At 39.4% G+C, this 19,951-nt stretch overlaps 1 protein-coding gene across 3 annotated transcripts in view; it reads left to right on the top strand.

Annotated features, from left to right (window-relative positions):
* The window catches only part of IGSF3 (immunoglobulin superfamily member 3), a 162,042-nt gene that overhangs the window by 84,541 nt on the left and 57,550 nt on the right, over window positions 1-19,951 (top strand). For 2 of the 3 annotated variants that reach the window (XM_060770566.2, XM_060770568.2), the window contains exons 4-6: window positions 12,214-12,624; window positions 16,657-16,677; window positions 17,209-17,598. In XM_060770566.2, the coding sequence (XP_060626549.2) occupies window positions 12,214-12,624; window positions 16,657-16,677; window positions 17,209-17,598 (822 nt within the window). The remainder of the gene's footprint in view (window positions 1-12,213; window positions 12,625-16,656; window positions 16,678-17,208; window positions 17,599-19,951) is intronic. The other variant, XM_060770567.2, reaches the window with a different exon arrangement.

The raw sequence follows: 19,951 nt of genomic DNA on the forward strand, positions 1-19,951 counted from the left end.
TCATACTTTAATTTGGAGGACAGTGATATAGAAATTCCTCTCCTGACATGAGAAAGAGTAATGGACAGTAGGCTTGTGCAATTGAGCAAAAGGCATGCCTTTTCGGGGTCCATTTTCGGTGAAACCTTCATTCTGTTTACTGGGAAGTTACTCGAATTGGGAGCAATGTTGTCGTTTTCATTTGGCAAAGTTTTGACTCATTGGCTACAATGGGAAACTTTAAAGGTGAGTGAAGACCTTGCTGTTCGAACAGTGTAATTGATTATTGGAACACGGAATAATGGATATTGAGACTGGATTCTGATTCTATTGATGAGACGTGATGGATTTGTTAAATTGATGTATTGATGTTTGATGTTTAATCCCTATGCTTTCAAATGTCCAATGATTTTGCACTGTGTATATTGAAACTGTTGTTGTTAACTGCTCTGAGTCACCTAAGGGCTGAGTCGCCTAAGGCCTAAGTAAATAAATAAATAAATAAATCCTAAGTCATTTTAAGGCCTATCTGCATGAAACCTACCTCACTTTTAGACCATATTTACAGCTACAGGCCTTCCAAGTTTCAGAGCAATTCACCAATTTACTGATCTTTTAAGAATTATTTTAAGTTTTTACCATAACATTTTTTAAAATAAAACAAACCACAAGAGAACGTTCTGGGAATTGTAGTCGCTGGTTGTGTCCATTCTCAGCTAATCAGAGCATGGACACAACCAGGCCTTTTATTGGCTGAGAAACTTCAACTCCCATCATGCTCCAAGATTAACTGAAAGACTTTTCAATGCCCGCCCCATGCAAGGACCACTGGGAAAGCGTGTTCCCAGCTGGGTCATCTCTGTAGGAGGAGCCTAGGGAACTTTTCCAAACAAAATGGACACTTTACTGCCAGGGAGGAAGAAAAGACGCTGTAGGTAGTCCAATCTTCTCCAAGAGCCCCATGGCCGACTCCAGCCTCAGGTATATAGCAGACTTAACTCCATGTTCTCCAGTAGCCAATAATTCCGGCTCTCTCGGTCAGTTTTGCTTGGCTTTTCAGTTCCCTCCTCTCCATTCTATTTTTGGAGGATTACACAAAACGGATATTACAAATCACTTTCGGTCAAACTGATCCAGGCCCAAGCCTAATGGACAGCAAAACTTGAGAGCAAGGAAGCATTATCTAAACAACCAGTAACAAAAAGATGGTGAATGCATGGTGATAAACAAACAAAATGTATATACCTATTGGGAACTTCTCTTCTCAAGAATTGATTGGCTTAAAAATGGAACATATGCAGAAAAAGAAAGTAGTTAAGGAGCTGCTTCATTTTTCTCACACAGCCTTGCTGGTTTTCTTCTGAATAAGGACCTGTGGAACACCTGTTCTCGGTGTTGTTGTTGTTCATTCGTTCAGTTGTCTCCGACTCTTCGTGACCTCATGGACCAGCTGACGCCAGAGCTCCCTGTCAGCCGTCACCACCCCCAGCTCCTTCAAGGTCAGTCTAGTCACTTCAAGGATGCCATCCATCCATCTTGCCCTTGGTCGGCCCTTCTTCCTTTTACCTTCCACTTTCCCCAGCATAATTGTCTTCTCTAGGCTTTGCTGTCTCCTCATGATGTGTTCTCAGTGAGTTACAGTTAAGTTTCAGAAGGTAACTTCTTACCTCTCTGTACTGCATTCCATGGCACAGTTTCTACAATTAGACAACAGAGGATTCATTAGCCTCAAGTATTATAACATCCATCAGGCTGAAACTAAATCATAGCTTCAAGGATTATAAAACCCGTTAAGATGAATAAACAAATTACAAAGCACGCCAAGGTTTTGATTTCTTATCTCAAGAGCATTGCAATTAGAGTGTCATACCACTTTGAAGTTCAGTCTTTCAAACTCGGGGTGTAGAACTGTGTTTCTGATTGGGACTTAGAACATTTGCTTTATTTATGGGGGTATTGTTCTCTTTAATCCTTCTGGAGCACCTGCAACACTAGAATCTGCTGGCTGACAATGGAAACCTTGTTAGTAAATGGCAAGCAGCAAAATTAAAGCACTGTAATCCCCGAGGGAGCTGTACCAGAAGGAAACACAACTAGTGTTTTTATCCCTCAGCCCAACCCATATTGGTTCTTTTTTCGCACTGACACTTCAGGTCTTTAAAGCATGCTCAGTGGCTGGTTTGAAAAGTGAATTAATTATATATACAGTTAAAGATTTTGCAGGAGAATTTTGAAGTAAATAAAATCCAGAATGAGCTTCCAAGAATGTAAGGTTAATGAACATATGTGTTAATTACATTTAGCAAGTTTTGCTAATCTGTAGTAGATTCCTTTAAATCCAAGTTCTTACTGGAGGTGTTCGTGTTTCAGTAACATGTTTCATGTGTGTTTGTAGATCAGAGGTGTGTGAAGTGCAGTCTGCACATTGCATGCAACTCCACGCCCTAGGGCTCAAGCATTTTTGTTCCCAGTTTCATCATGCTTGTGGTCTTCTTGGGTAGTTTAGGACCAGGAGAGCAGGCTAAAAAAATATGAGTGGGGAGTCAGCCCCCCATGATCTCCTTGAGGGCTAATTTGGCCACCTACAATTGCTCACCTCTAATGTAGATGTACATGCAGGATATGCTTTCTGAGCAGTCTCCCCTTCCATCTATATAAATAAAATTGTAATGTTTGTTTGTGGAATTAACAGAACTCAAAAACCACTGGACGAATTGACACCAAATTTGGACACAATACACCTACCAGACCAACGAGTGACCATCATTCATAAAAACACTGAAAAACACAGCAGAAGAGACTTACAAAGCCAAAACACCTCCAAAAAATAATTACAACGCATTCGCAAAACCACATATATACACTTAGACACAAATATATATATAAACACACACACATACACATATACACAGACTAGGCCACAGCAACGCGTGGCAGGGGACAGCTAGTTCTCAATATTAAGACAAGTTCAAGGTGTCTCAACTCCATATCGCAGTTAAATCTGGTTTTATATGTGGGCATGTGCGCTTCACACTAAACTGTATAATGGAAATAGTAAGCAATCTTCGGGGACTAAGAAGAAAAATGGCAACTTCATATTCCAGATATAGGTCTATGTGCATGTTCTTATGACAGTGTCTGCCCACTTTCCTTTTCTTTTAGATAGAGCTATGATAAGGATGGCAAGTGTGACCCTTCCGATGTTTTTGGACTACTATTCTCACAATTTCACACCAGTAGTGGCTTGGGCTCATGGGAGCTGAAGTCAAAAAACATTTGAAGAACAACACTTATTTTCTCCTGATTTCTGTGATCCATCATAATTCCAGAAAAACACAATTTAAGTCTGGCCAAAAAACACTGATTTATCTGAGTGAAAGCAGATTCCTTCTACAATTGGCTGCTCTTTTTTAAATCTGTAAATTTTTAGCATTCTTCTCAGTAGACTCATTGCTTTCTCCTTAAAAGGGTTCTTATAGAGCTGCTTTCCTTGACTCCGTCTAGTGGTATGCTCTAATATTGCAGGACCTGTCAAAACATCTTTAATGTGGACTCTGGTTTTACTTGAACAGCATGACCCATCTCCCTCCCTTTGCCTTGTCTTCACAAAACTACTAATCCTTCTTTCACCTAATCAGACTGAAAATAGCAGCAGCATCTGTATTTGCAGCTTTCCTTAATATGCCAAGTGTTAAAGTGCTGTCTGGTTTAGCACTTTTGAAGCTCCTGGTTAAAGGGGGCTTCCAATCTGTTCTGCTCTCTCTTTTCTCTCTTTCTGTAGAAAGCTTGCAAGCTGCCTGGACCCCTCCTTCTCTTGTGGTTCATAAGCTCAGCTCAGTCAAGTGGGAATGGCCCCAGTGCAAGTGTGTTAAGATTAATTAGACTTGTGCCAAGGTATTCTCAGCCATGTATCTTTCACACTGGAGTATTCTGTGAATTGTGGTCCAAAAGAGTAACTTCTCCAAACACTGGTTATCCATGAAGGTGTTGGCATTCTGTTAATTTCCTAGGCACTATTTAATTTTATGTTGCACTCATGAGCAGGATCCCCTCTGACTTTAAACACCACACAGATCGGTTAAAATAGCAAGCAGTTTATTGAGAGTAATATAATCCAAAGCAATAAAAAGTAATCCACAGTAAAAGGGAATCCAATTGATTAGGAAGAAACAAGAACAATTAGTCCAAAAAGAAATAGCCCAACAAAGTCCATGAAACTAGATACTTGATTTCATAGGCAAATAACAGGCACTTGATCCATGAATCAGTCAAAGACAAGAGTCCAAGAACTTGGCATGAAGAACTTAATGTGGATCCAACGTTGCTTTGTCTGAAGCTAGATTCCGTACTTGGCACATATATCCCTGTCCTATTTCCTAAACAGCTAGGAAAGGATTTTTCCTTAATTTTGGTTTCACTTCTAACTTCTGCTATAATCTGGCTGTGCACCGTAATTGCTGACTTTTTTTGTCTTTGCTGGCTAAAACACTTCTTCTGTTCAAGGCTTCACTGCTACTCCCTTCATTAAAATTTCCACCTGAAGATAACTGATCGGGAAACTGCGGTGCAGAGCCTTTCCCAAGCTCAAGACCTTGAGAATCCTCTAGCAGCAATACAGGTCTCTGGGATCCATCATCTAAACTGTATAGAGGCCCCACATCTCCAAAACCAGGCCCAGGAAACAGACCAGCATCCCCATTTCCATCAGGAAGATTAACTTGAACATGAACATCATTGTCACTCCCATCATCCAACGCAACCTGATCATAAGACACAATCACAGGCTGAACAGTCTGACATAAAGCACTTTAATTAATTAAAATAAAATATTTATTTAGTCCAGTCAAAGGATTTTCATGGTAAAAGTCATTCAGAATTGTGCACCAATGCTTCCTTCTGCAAAATGCATTACTTTGGTGCCTCCACACCAGAAGGATTCATGCTTAAGACATCCAGCTCTTTCTGGATCCCATGGCTTCACTGCCGTAGTAACACTTTACATGAGACTCAAGGCCTTGCAAACTTTGATCTTTTCATCAAGCCTCAGTGGGAAATGCTGACATTTCTGCAGAGTAAACATTGCTGAATGAAATAATGTTCCTGGTATTGTGGAACACTGTGTTGTCCCATTGTCAAGGACAAGTATTTGTAATTTACTGTTTTAGTTTGAATATATGTTGCAGACATACATTAGTTATTGTAGACATATATCTTAGAGACAGGTGGTAAAAATAAGTAAATTTATTTATTTATTGTGTCAGAAGGAAATTGAGAATATGGTTGTAAGAAGAAGAGAAGAAGAAGAACTTTATTTTTCTACCCTGCCTCCATCTCCTCAAGGGGACTCGGGGCGGCTTACAGGGCCAAGCCCAGGCAACATACAATTAAAAGCAAAACAACAGCAAGTTACAAATTAAAATGACAGAAAACAGCACAACATCATAATAATGTATTTAAAAAACCAGGTGGTCTGTGGTTTGCTCTTCTCCACACTCGCATGCTGTGGACTCCACTTTGTGGCCCCATTTTTTAAGGTTAGCTCTGCATCTTGTGGTGCCAGAGCGCAGTCTGTTCAGTGTCTTCCAAGTCGCCCAGTCTTCTGTGTGCCCAGGGAGGAGTCTCTCATTTGGTATCAGCCACTGACTGAGGTTCTGGGTGTTAACCTGCTACTTTTGGTCTCTCACTTGCTGAGGTGTTCCTGCGAGTATCTCTGTAGATCTTAGAAAGCTATTTCTTCATTTAAGATGTTGGCATTCTGGCTGGTATCTGAACAGAAGATGGGCCGGAGGTGTCAATGCCTTGGTCCTTTCATTACTGGCTTCTACTTCCTGACAAATGTCAGGTGGTGTGATACCAGCTAAACAGTACATCCTGTGATAATGCGGCATGTCTCATTAAGAGCCACATCCACTGTTTTAACATTGGTGAGATATATTCCACATTGGGCATGTGTATTCAGCAGCAGAGTAGCAAAGCGCAAAGGCAGATGTCTTCAATGTATCTGGTTGTGATACTTGCAGTAAATAAATAAGGTGAGGATATTATCTTTCTCTGCACGGCGAACTATTGTGTCTAAAGTTGCTATTTAGGTCAGGAAATGTCCCTTGGAACATAGAAAGTCATTTATTGTTTTCATAAAACTATTTTCTATTCCTGTACAATATCATTTGAGAGATCAGTAAAGTAATATCATATGCTTCTGCACAGCCCTTGCACTAGATTTGATTGATTGCTCCACAACCCCTCCTTTAAGTGGGAAGAAAGCCCCATGGCTTCAGGGCAGATGAGATCTAATCTGCTTTTGAAATTATTCATAGTTGGTTTTAAATGAGAATTTATAAATATGTTAAAATCACGGGTAAAGCACGGAGTTGCTGTTAGTTGCATTTATTAATAAACTAGATGGGGGAAATGGGTACACATGGCATATCCATCAAAAGTGCAGTTAGGAAAGAAGTATAAGGAGCGGAAAATACCAAATATGCTGTATTCCATTTCAAATAATACATATATTTATATTTTCACACTCTATTAATGTTTGTTGTATGGCTTGTGAGTCCTGGATTGTTTTTGCTGCGTGAAGATACAGAGAGTGTCAGATCAGGAGAATTGCCAATGAATTTTTAATTCCTCTCAGTCCACAAAATAGAATTGGGGTGTGTTGTGCTGCTTTGGGATTGTATGCTGTAAATAGGTAGCTGTTATACATATTTTCTGATACAATTTTTGGTTGATAGTTAAGAATGTGGCGGAATGAAAATCATACGTTGTTCACATATTTACCAATCCACACACTGACTTGCTAGAGAAAAGATATGCCATGCAGATGATCAGTAAAGAATACGGTGTTTACTTTTTGTTATGCAGAGCAACATATATACCGTCATGTGAACAGTTGCATTGACTCACACAATGTCCTTTGAGAGAGATTCAAATGGTCCTTAGGTGTCCATATGAAGGATCTTCGTCCAGCAGTCCAGAAGCAAAAAGTATAAACCTGTCTTGGCAAGCCCCTGCACAGAAAAGCTACCAATGTAACTGGTGCCAAAACTCCCAAGCTCAGCTAGCTTCTCGGGTGTTGGCCAACCAATCAGCTTCATGCTTTGCATTCTCCAGTTAACACACTCACCAACTGATTTTTTTACATGCTCAGTGTTTCACATTTTCAAGTAACTCTGATATTTCACAACTTTTTCTTCTTTTTTGAAATAACTCCAGCCTGGAATTGTATTCCTCCCCACTTTGGAGTATATGTGTCTCAGAAAAGCTAGAAATGGATTTGAATTTATAAAGAGAAGACGAAAGCACATCTTAATGCTGCTAACAGAACTAGTCCTAAGGCCTCTGGGTTTGCTTTGGAGCTGATTCTGTTTAAACCCCAACCATAGCATATGGGATTGCTCAGCTTGCTCATTATCTCTATGAATATACAGATATAATAAACTACTGTAAAGGCTAAAGTGTATATTCCACAGATCTATGGATAGTTTAGCTGCTGAATTCTTATCCCCAAATCCTTTCACTTGATATAAAGGTAGCCCCATGGTCTGCATGGAGTAGATTTCAAGTCTTTTTTTATTGAACAAGACTTGAAAAAATATTCTTTATTATGCTGAAGAGGTCTAGTAAGAGTAACATACTTTAGTTCAGTGGGACTGTTGTGTGCACTTCGATCTCTTTAATTGATTTATGTCATCATGCATTTGCATATGAGAAAAACAATACTTCTCGAATAAGATAAAGTTCTTTCATATATGGATGCTTATTGTTGAAGGCATCTTTCAGCAGGAGGTCCCTCTGTCTCTCTCATAGAGTTGAGCCTATTTTGTCAAAACAATGGTGCCTGACAGGCTGTAGTTTTTATACATGTTGTATCAAAAATAATTTAAAATAGTTTAAATCTGGTATATTTATAATATTGATATACTATATCTGGTATATTGGTAAATAGCTTCACAGTATAATTGCTGCTTTTTTTCTTGTGTCAGGAGTGACTTGAGAAACTGCAGGTCGCTTTTGGTATGAGAGAATTGGCCGTCTGCAACGATGTTGCCCAGGGGATGCCCAGATGTTTTACCATCCTGTGGGAGGCTTCTCTCATGTCCCCGCATGAGAAGCTGGAGCTGACAAATGGGAGCTCACCCCACTCCCCAGATTTGAACTGCTGACCTTGTGGTCAGCAGTCCTGCTAGCACAAGGGTTTAACCCATTGCACCACTGAGAGCTCCTTGCAGCTGTTTACAGCTGGTAATCTGGCAGAAAGAGAGAACCACAATTTTCTCTGAAACCTCCTAGAAGCTCTGAAGTAACCCCAATATTTTTGAGATGTGGATGGCTGGATTGGACTGGATCCAGTCCACGTGTCAAACAGACCCACCACTATGTCACCAGATAGAAGGCGCTCCCTGGCAGAGCCTTGTTGGCAACATCACTTCTGCAGTTGACATGGCTAGGTGTCCTGTTGTGACATTACCAGCAAAGCTCTGCTAGGAATCTGCTTTTGACTGCCAAATCTATAGTGGCAGCCCCAATGCACCACTTGGCATCAAAAATGGCATCAAGGTTCTCCTGTGCTGTATCTGCAGCAACTCCACTGTATTTCAGTAGATGTAGATGCAACCTTAGAAGAGGAAAGGACTCTGGACTTCGTTTTTTCCGCACTTCAGTAGTGTACAGAATGGATGACCTTTCCAAAGATGTTGGACTGCCAGTGACATCAACCCTGGTCTTCATGTCATTGGCAGGGAAGTGATGTGACTTGTAGTCTGACATCATCTGGAGGATCGCCTATTCCGCATCCCTATACCACACTAATATGTAATTTATTGATCTGTCTAGACTTTGATTCTATTTCAAAGTGCTTTTCTAATGTTAGGCACATCCAGTGATATCATTATTTCCTCCTCTAGAGAAAAGCAAATGCGGGAGGGAAGCCTTATTATGAGAAATAGATGTTGCGCAGCTAGCATGCTAATGAGCCATTGGCAATGGATACGAGTATTTTGGAATGAAGCAAAGACTACAGGTCTACAACTACACATATCACTGCAGTCGTGTCTACTCATTAGGGGTGTGCAAAATATTGCTTTGGTGGCCTGGATTCGGGCGATTCAGAGCATTCAGAAGCTCAATTCATGAAAACGAGCCTAGGGGGAGGGACAGCTAAAGCCTTAGCTGATACGGATCAGAGCAGCCAAATATTTTCGGCTAATGGGCTGAGCAGCACTCTACCTGAGGCAGAGCTGGCATCAAGCTGCAGCTCCTCCTTTGCTTTCTTCCCCAGTAGGCTTCTCCATCTCTTTCCGAAGACTCTCCCCCCTGCACCTGCTTGAGGCAAATGGGAACCCATTTTCCCAACACTACTCTGTGTGTCGCAGGCATTGAAGAAGCCCGAGTTTCCTCCTGGGGCATGATGGGAGTTGAAGTTTCTCTGTGTGTGTGTTAATCACTTTCTTTCTCAGCCAATCAGAGGCCTGGTTGACTGTGTCTATTCTCCTCCCCTCTTGTGGCATGTGCGTGGGACTTCAATTCCCAGAACTCACTCTTGTGGTTTTTTTAAGTGTTATGGTAAAATCTTCTAAAATTTCTCAAAAATTAGTGGAGTGGTGAAACGTTCTGAAACTTGGCAGGCTTGCAGTTGTAAATTTGGCCTGCAAGTGAGGCAAATTTCATCTGATAGGCTTTAAAATGACAAAGAAATAAGCCTCTAAAATTTCCCCATTGGCTCTAATGGACCAAATGTTTCTGACACAAAATCAGAAACCCTTCTCAAATTCTAGAAATTCCCTAAAAACAGAATGGGAGGGGGAGCCAAAAACTGGGCACTGAAACGGCATAGGATTTTCCTGGATTGCACACCCCTAGTAATCATTGTATTTTGTTGGAGATAGCAACCTTCTCAAGCCTCCTCTATTTAATGTTTTGTCTATTAGTTGTCTATTAATAATGTGTCATTTTATTTCCTGAAGCAGTTTCCTTAACTCTATGTCTTTTAGATAGTAGGAGGGGCTGCAGATCATGTGATTGTTTAGAATGCAGTTTTAGAAGGATGACAGTTGAGGCTTGAGCCAGTTTTTCAGTCAGTGTAGGAAGTTAGAAACCAGTTGAGCCTTGAGTCAGCTTGAGTACAGAAGTCTGTTTGAATACAGAAGCCAGTGTTACAAGTTAGAACACTATTGAGGGTTGAGTTCCTTTGGAAGTAAACTGTTATGAAAGAGAACTGTACAGAACAATATAGTTTTGAAGAGATTGTTAAAGACTTTCAGTTAAAGATACAAAATAAACGTTTTAAAGTTTAACCTGACAAGAAGTGTGCTTGTATATTTAGATACATGAAGTTATGAGTAAAACAAACTTGTTATTTTAAAAGAATATTTGTCTGTTGAGAACATCAATTGAAGCAAGATGTCTGTGTGCCCAGCGATCATCCATTCCTCAATAAACTAAAGGAACACTTCTGTAACTCTAATTCCTAATAGGTTATGATCCTAACAGGTTATAATTCATTATCCCAATACATTGATTTTATGAAATAATTCCTTTTTCCATTTTTTCTATGGCAAAAATAATAGTAAACATTTTCCTTTCCCACATCTCTGGCCATTGCATTTGGTTGAAAAAATAATCACTATGATCCAGCAATGTAATCAGCAACACACACATATACATACATATATGTATTAAATTTATAATTTAAAAAAATATAGGTAATTTTATATGTTTTGTTGGCGTCTTTGCATTGTTACAATCTGTCATTTTTTCCACATTGTAAGGTATCTTGAATGCCCTTATTGGGGAAAGGGGGAATATAAAAATAATAAAACAAAGAGAAAAATATAAATAAATGCTTTAAAACGTTGAAATACTTCCTCCTCTTTAATAAATTTGTTTGGTTAGGAATTTCAACTGAACTGTCCATAAGAAATTAGTGAAGGCTGCAAAGACCTGCATGCAAACCACAGCATCTGGAAAGGTGCTTACATATCGCTTCTAAAGGCAATTGCTTAACTTGCAGGAACAATGCATTTGATATTCTAGTTGCTGTTCTTGCAATAGACACTTTTGGTATGAGTGTCATCACATTGATTTTGCTTATTAATTTTGCTTAGGCATTATTGAATTATGAAAGGCATGGGCATGTTTAGCCTGAAGAAGAGAAGGCTGAGAGGGGATATGATAGCCATGTATAAATATGTGAGAGGAAACCACAGGGAGGAGGGCCAAGCTTGTTTTCTGCTTCCCTGGAGACTAGGACGCAGAACAATGGCTTCAAACTACAAGAGAGGAGATTCCATCTGAACATGAGGAAGAACTTCCTGACTGTGAGAGCCGTTCAGCAGTGGAACTCTCTACCTGAGGCAGAGCTGGTGTGGTGGAGGCTCCTTCTTTGGAAGCTTTTAAACAGAGGCTGGATGGCCTCTGGCATTCAAATGGCCAGATTTGAATGCAATATTCCTGCTTCTTGGCAGGCGGTTGGACTGGATGGCCCATGAGGTCTCTTCCAACTCTTTGATTCTATGATTCTATGACTCTTTGATTCTATGATTCTATGGACTTAAACTTGTTTTTGGTCTTTTGGTATGAGAAACAAAATAAATATTCTAGCTAGAAAAAAAAATCAGAGTAAGGTTTGAACAGATAAGGTCAGGATTAGAGTGCAAAAAAAAGTTAACTTGACTCAAGGAAATATCTAAGAAATAAGGTGTGCAGTTCCAAAGTATAGTATAAGGCATCCTTACCCAACCTGATACCATTCCCCAGATGTTATGGATTTTCATCCTTGGTCATCATGACAAATAATTGTTTTCCTCACTATCTGATGCTATATTATACATCCAGAGGATACTAGGAGGAGAAGACAAGTATGAGGTAAACTATCAGGAGAGGTAGATAAAAGTGAATGATGGTTAATGTCACTGGAGAAGCTCATTTGTGGCTTCAATCTAGTCCAATAATGTTAACTCCTTTGGCAGAGGCCCTTCCTATGCCTGGAACAGATTCTAATAATTGAATTGTTAGCAACTGTAGCCAGTCCTCCATTTATGATAGTAGTGAGTTCTCTTCGTGAGCGCTAATCCCCACAAGAGCTTTTGCTGTATAATGCTAAAAACAAAAAACTCTTCTCACAGCTTCTTAAAGTCTAGATCTTTTGTGCTACGCTTGGAGGTTGCCTGTAATGACACAAGCGCCATCATTACTCTCTTTTCCTTTGCTCATCTTTCTTCTCTCTTACAGTTATTCCTGACTCCCTACGAGTGACCTCAGAAGCTCAGACTCTGAACAAAGTACAGCATGACTCTCTGGAGTTGAAGTGTGAGATATCTAAAAGTACTGCACAGCACAGCCACATTTCCATTGCCTGGTACCGGAGGAAAGGAGACGAGCCTGCGGTGGAGGTGATCTCCCTCAGTCGTGATTTTGTGCTGCGTGCAGGAAGCGACTACACCCAGCGGCATGCCAGTGGAGATATCCGCCTAGATAAAATAGGAGAGACCCTCTCCAAGCTTACAATCTACAACCTGCAGTCTTCTGATGGGGGCGAGTTTTATTGTGAAGCAGCTGAGTGGATTCAGGACCCGGACGGTACATGGTACGCAATGACCCGCAAGCGCTCAGAGGGCACCATGGTCTATGTGGAAGGAACTGGTTAGTGTGACAAGTTTTCCTTTTCTCAGTTTTCATAGCCATTAATATTATCTGTGGTTTTGTTTGGTTTGTGGTTTTGGGGAGGGACAATGGAGAGAAAGAAGAAGGTGTACATATCCTGATTATCGCTAACAATGAATGCTGTCTTTGGAAATATTTGTTTGTAAGGGGAGATTTCATAATGCCGAACTTTGACATTTCAAAGCCTTTCCCTCTGTCCACATATCTTGGATGGGTGATTTTTGGTCTTCTAAAATCTCCAGGGAATGTGAAAGGAACCCTGAACCGTCATCTGTCGTGTTTATTTTTTTCACTACCAAATACAGTAGAGTCTCACTTATCCAACCTTCGCTCATCCAATGTTCGGTATTATCCAACGCAATCTGCCTCTCGTCCAGATCCACAGCTGTTTCATTACAGTGCGATGTTTTAGTGCTAAATTCGTAAATACAGTAATTATCATTTATTTATTTATTTATTTCCTATATTTATACCCTGCCCTTCTCACATAATCACCCCGGGGGGAGGGGGCACGCATTACTACATAACATTACCATGTATTGAACTGCTTTTTCTGTCGATTTGTTATAAAACATGATGTTTTGGTGCTTAATTTGTAAAGCCATAACATCATTTGACGTTGAATAGGTTTTTCCTTAAACCCTCTATATTTTCGCCTATCCAACATTCTGCCGACACATTTATGTTGGATAAACAAGACTCTACTGTATAACTGTAAGCTAAAGATTTCTGCACTAAAATCCTTCTCTCCATTTCAAAATTTCTCTGAGGCCTTAGTTATTTGTGGAATGTGCAGAGTTAGGCCACTTGGGGTGAGTTTACACAGTTATATTTATTTTGGAAAATATCTTCATGTGGTTATTCTGTCTTCCATGGGAAGGTATTTGAAGATCTGTTGATAAGAGAGCCTGTTTGTATAAGTAGAAAACAATAGGAGCACCTACTGGTCTTCTAGTCATAATGGCCACTAAGCGATTTCATCCCCTTCTTTGTCCCCCAAGTGTGTACTTGGTGAGAGTGAAAAAAAATCCACATTTACTTCTATAGCCACCAATATCTGTAATTAAAAGACACAAGTGGAGTAACTCGCCTAATGTGATTTTTTAGGGGGCATGTTTTTATCAGTTATTTCAAAAGTACTGCTTCAGCTCTACTCTTCTCCACAGTTCTGTCTTTACAAATTTCCTTTCTTTTGCCCTTCCTTTTCTCATTTTCCTTCCATCCTTTCATTTGTTGCTTCTCCTTGTCTTTTCATTCTCTATGTGTCTGGTCTGCCACTAGCTTTCTCTCTTCTCCCATTATCTTGGAACTCAGGCTCTTCTCTGATGCTTACTTTGAAAAGGAATTCATAATGAGACACTCCACATGTGCATTATTTTTCTTCCTAAGTCTTGTTAGAAGCCTCTTGGAACCTTTTGTCAAGCTATTACAGAGTGTTATTGTCAGCAGTGAAAATACGATTTACATTTTTTTTGTTCCCAAAGGGCTTCTGCTTAGTTAGTAATACACTGGATAAACATGATCTACACAAGTTATTCCCCAGCCTGATGAATTTAGAGGTGTTGCCTTGTAATTGCAAAAAACAAAATTAAAATTCTTGATGGGCAGACAACTTCCATATAGATAAAGTAAAAAAACTGTTTAGAATATATGCAATTATATATTTTATATACAACATGTGAACGGACTTCCTGGAATTCTTTAAAACAACTGATAATGATATTAACAAAAACAGTGAAATAAACATAAATTATATTAGTAAAAATAAATAAGTGCAATACAGTTGATTCTTGGTATCCACTGTGGTTTATTTCCAGGACCTTCTGTGGATTCCAAAGTTGGTAAATGCTCAAGTCTCTTTATATAAAATAGCGTCCTTTTTATAAAATGGCAAAATCAATGTTTGTGTTCTGCATTTTGAAAAATATTTTCAAGTCATGGATGGTTGAATCCATTTATACATAATCTGTGGATACAGAAGTCCAACTATATAAATTGCCACAACAGTAATGCTCAATAATCTCCCGTTTCAACATTTTTATCAGTAAGCCCCCAGTGGCGCAGCGGGTTAAACTGCTGAGGTACAAAACTTGTTGACTGAAAGGTTGGCAGTTTGAATCCAGAGAGACTTGGTGAGCTCCCGCTGTTAGCCCCAGCTTCTGCCAACCTAGCAGTTCGAAATCATGCAAATGTGAATAGATCAATAGGTACTGCTCTGTCGGGAAGGTAATGGCACTCAATGCAATCATGCCGGCCACATGACCTTGGATTCATCTACGGACGCCGGCTCTTCGGCTTAGAAATGGAGATGAGCACCAACCCCCAGAGTTGGACATGACTAGACTTAATGTCAGCGGGAAACCTTTAACTTAAGAAAAAAAATCTTGCTGAACAGCTGTTTTGGAAATATAAGATATGCTATAGATGAGAGTTGAGATACTTATTCTCAAAACCCTTTAAATACATAAATCTACTGAAATGCTACATAAAACTTACTTTCAAATGAACTGGCAATCAGTTCTTCTTAACGTTTATGTTTTCTTATAGTTTTGCTCATCTTGCGGTTAGCAGTATTTTTACCAGTGTCAGCTATGTTTATGTCACTATATTCATTTCATGTTTATCCACTGGATTTGAATTTTTTTGCCGAATTTTTGTACATGCCATATACAATACAGTGCATACATTACATCCATGCTATATATTTTCTTACTTTATCCATATTTCTTCAAGCACAATCTGTTTTGTTTTTTGACTGCTGTCCCCTTGTGGACGATAATTTCCACCATCCTATGGACAGACTGATTTGGCTTGGGGGATAAAATTTTGTGGTCTTAATACATTTGGATAGCACCCAATTACTAGAGACTGATCTAGGTACTTCAGTTCTAATTATTATAAAGTTGATAAAATATTTTATTAAAGTCGCCATAGGGAAAAAATAACCTGTAAGTAAAGCCACAAGTGTATTTAGATGTTATGAGTTGTATCATTGCACCATAAAATTGTATGAGGTTGTTGTCTAAGAACTTTTGGTTGCAGTTTGAAAAAAAAAAAACAATATAGTTCATCAAGGAAGCATCGAATGAAACAAGTGATTTCCCAGTACTAGTGTACAAAATCTGAGAGAACATGAATCTACTTTTGGAGGGGTACAAGATCCACAAATTCAACTGACCATGAATTGTCATGCTTCATATTGCTAAATGGAGCCAATGTGACTATGGACATGCAAAAGCATTCATTTTTACATTAACACCATTCAATAATTTGGAGCAAGATCATCCACTTTTTTCCTATCTGCATAGTGTTCCTGAACCTAAAACCTCACAGATACAGTGGACCCACTTTATTTTCAAAACACTGGATGAGTTTGGTTTGTTGTAAGTTTTTTGGACTGTATGGCCATGTTCCAGAAGCATTATCTCCTGACATTTCAGCTGCATCTGTGGCAGGCATCCTCAGAGGTTGTGAGACCTCACAGCCTCTGAGGATGCCTGCCATAGATGCAGGCAAAATGTCAGGAAAGAATGTTTCTGGAACATGGCCATACAGCCGGAAAAACGTGCAACAACACAGTGATTCCGGCCATGAAAGCCTTTGACAATATATTGGATCAGTTTTTCTAAATATTATAAAAAAATATCCTTTTAATACTTCAATATGTCTAAGATAAGTATAAATAAAATTAAAAGTAGCTACACATTTGCAAGACATGTACTGTAAGAATTGGAAGAATTTGTGTAGGCTTTTTTTCTCTGCAGCAGATTATGGATTCCGAGTATGGTTTCTAGAGCTGGATTTTCCAGGATATAAACTATTTATCCTATATGTTTCTGCTCATTTAGCATTTAAATATATTGAACATCATGTCCTGTTTCTTCTTCACCTAAAATTAAGGTTGTGTCCTTTATTTTTATGACTTACTCTAATCATTCTTTCATTCTGTTTTGTTGTTGTCTTATGTTGTACTCTTTTTTGAATGGTGCTGTCCTCTTTTTGGCCTTTCAGCCAGTACTCACTCCAGTTTTGGTAGGATTTACTGTTTTTAATACTTCTGTTTCTTCATGCTATCAATGGATGAAATCAAATTGGACACTTTACTCATGTGGCAAGTCAAGACTTGTGGAATGAGTGAATTGTTAATTTTTTTTAAAAAAAAGTAATGTTACTCAGCTGGTACACACTTCCAAACATTGACTCAAAATATGTAAAACCAAAATGGAATGATCTTTCAAAATGACAGTGTGTATTTGGCATGGAAACACCATTCCCACCTTTCTACCTCTCTTGCTGAAAACTTTATATTTAATAAGCAACTGTTCTAGATTAACTTGCACTAAGCACTGTTTCTATTTGTAGTGCCCCATATATGATGCTGATAAGCTAGACAGGGGCATTAGAAATGGAGAGGTAGATATGGGAGGGAAAACTATGTTTCAGTGTGAATGGTTTCCTTGTCCCAAGTTCTCATTAGGATTTCCTTGTGTGTTCAGTGCTGTGACTCAGCTTCTTTTTGGTGTTTGTGTGCATATATATGTGCGTATGTTCTTTTCCTCTTAGATATGGACATCAACGTCCGGCTGGAGACAGAGAAGAGGACGTACACAGTGGGTGAGCCAGTGGAGTTTAGGTGCATTCTGGAGGTACAGAATGTCGCAAAGAGATATTTTTCTGTCTCCTGGGCCTTCAACAGTTCCTTGATTGCTACCTTTGGAGCCAATGCTGTGCCTGTCCTTAACAACGAGTTTGCCCAACGCGAGTCTCTGGGACAGCTGAAAGTAGCCAAAGAGAGTGACAGTGTCTATATCCTAAAAATCTACCGACTCCGCTTAGAGGATAGCGGCAAGTACAACTGTCGGGTGACGGAGCGCTTGAAGACAACAACCGGTGAATTTATTGATGGAGAGAGCAAGCGGCCAAAGAATACACCTATCACAGTCCTGCCTCTGAGTAAGCAGAGATCTTTGTGCACTCTTAACCATTATGTGGGTTTATGAGAGGCCCTGGGCTCTTGGGGCATGGAGCGAATGTGAGACAGGTAGCATATGGGTCTGGCTTCTCCTTTGTTGTTTTAAACACGGACTGGCAGACAGATCGAGTGCTTATGCCATTTCACTGAAAAAGCTCAAAGCAGTTTTTACCAGATCAGATTGTCAACATCATGCAAACGAGTAATGCTTAATGCTCACAAAATGCAAACCATTTTAATAGAACAAGATAAAGTGTTCCATACTTCAAAGGGGCTCTTATGATTACATTATGTACATTTTATTTAAAACTTTTACACAATAACATGCCTTATGTTGCTTTGGGAAGATTTGGAGACTTGGGGTGGAATCTTTAGCACACTGATCAGGAAGCAAATCGGGGGAATTTCTCCTACGTTATGAATATTAACATTCTGATAAACTAAGGATAGGACTGCATCTTCTCTTTTCAATATTTGTCTTCAAAGCCTAGTAGTTAGGGGTAATCACTAAAAGGATTCAGTTCAGATTTTTCGATTCATTTCAGATCCTTCTTTGTTTTAGTGTGCTGAGCATCAAACTTTGCTTTGAATCCAAAACAGGCTATCACCTGACTTGATTTTCTAGTGCTTTGGGTGTCACTTTGTTATAATAGGGTATGAATTACTTTCTCTAGCTTTACAAGTCTTTTTTTATTGAATAACTTATGAAAGTGAAAAGGTAGACTCTTCTGACAAGAGGAATCCTGCTGAATTGGTGTAGTGGTTTGAGCTTCCAACTAGGACTCCATAGACAAGGATTTTAATCCCGGTTCAGCCATAAAATCCACTGGATGACATGGGCAAGTTCACACTCTCTCTGACCCAGAACAAGACAATGGCACATCTCTTCTGAGAAAATCTTGCCAAGAAAACCCTGTGAAAAGGGTTGCCTTAGGGTCACCATAGAGCGAAAATGAATTGAGGGCCCACACAACTATCTAGAACCCAGCTAATTTGGGGCTGTTCCAGAGGGAACAGAGCTCTCTACTCCTCTGTCTTACCAAAATTACCTTAGATCAGTGGTTCTCAACCTTTGGTCCTCTAGATGTTTTGGACTTCAGCTCCCACAATTCCTAACATCTGGTAAGGTGGCTGGGATTTCTGGGAGTTGAAGTTCAAAACATCTGGAAAGGTTGAGAACCACTGCCTTAGAGGCAACGAAATCTTCTTTTCATGCAACACCTCCGTGATCCAAACTGTAACTGTGTGTGTGTTTGTGCATGCCGCTGTCGCACAGTGCATACCAGACACATAGGGGCTGAAATAGAGTTAGACAGATATTACATTCATACAAACACAGGCCTTAAAATAATAATAAAACAAAATCAAATCTTACTAGATCCAGAATTAGGGGCAGTTGTGAAGAGAATTAGCTCCCAGAAGATTGCAAACAATAACAAGAATACTCAGAAAATTAGGTTGCAAAGCGTGGAACTTGGTCTCCTTTGAAATAAAGAAAAGTTGCTCGAGCAAACTGCATAACTATTAATTCCCTCCTATCCACCTTTTCAGCATTTATTTCTCCTAAGGGGAAATTAACTTACAAAAAAACAGTGTTAAACACTAAATGGTTTCTGATTGTGTTACTTGGTTCAATGATCCTTCCAAAAGAACCTGGTAAATTTATTCCCTTTTTGGGAGCTAAAGCTGTCACAAAATTAGTCTCCTTGCCTACAATTTAGATTTATGAGGAACTAAATGGCCATGCTAGTTAGGGAGTTATAATCCCCTATCCAAACGAAAAAGCCAGACTTTGCTTGTTGGAAACCATACTATTCTAAGACTCACAGCAGCTGACTTCAGTCGTTTAAGCAGTTGGTTCCAGTCACTCCTTCTTAACTCTCCAGTTGTAGGGATATTCAGCAAGATCTCTCTGGCTTGTCTTAAAGGGACAGAGAATTCTTATGACAGGAGTGTGGATTCTTTGGCCCTCCAGATACTCCTTTAACACATTAGCTGTTCTGTCTGGGGCTGCTGGGATTTGAAGTCCAAAAACACTTGGGGGGTCAAAGTCGTCTATCTATATATATAAATTTGTTAGGGGCATCCAACGAGGAAACAAAACTCAAAAAACCCCCAACGAAACTGTACCAAAATTGCCATGCCCATAACACAACCTACAAGGTACAAACATATCTACTCAAAATGAAAAACAACACAACAACACACTCACAAAACGGCAAAACAACAAAACTAAAAAAAAACCAACGAAACTTAACCAAAATTGCCATGCCCATAACACAACCCACAAGGTACAAACATATCTACTCAAAATGAAAAACAACACAACAACAC

The sequence above is a fragment of the Anolis sagrei genome, chromosome 3 (genome assembly GCF_037176765.1).
Source record: "Anolis sagrei isolate rAnoSag1 chromosome 3, rAnoSag1.mat, whole genome shotgun sequence".
In the NCBI taxonomy this organism is placed as follows: Eukaryota; Metazoa; Chordata; class Lepidosauria; order Squamata; family Dactyloidae; genus Anolis; species Anolis sagrei.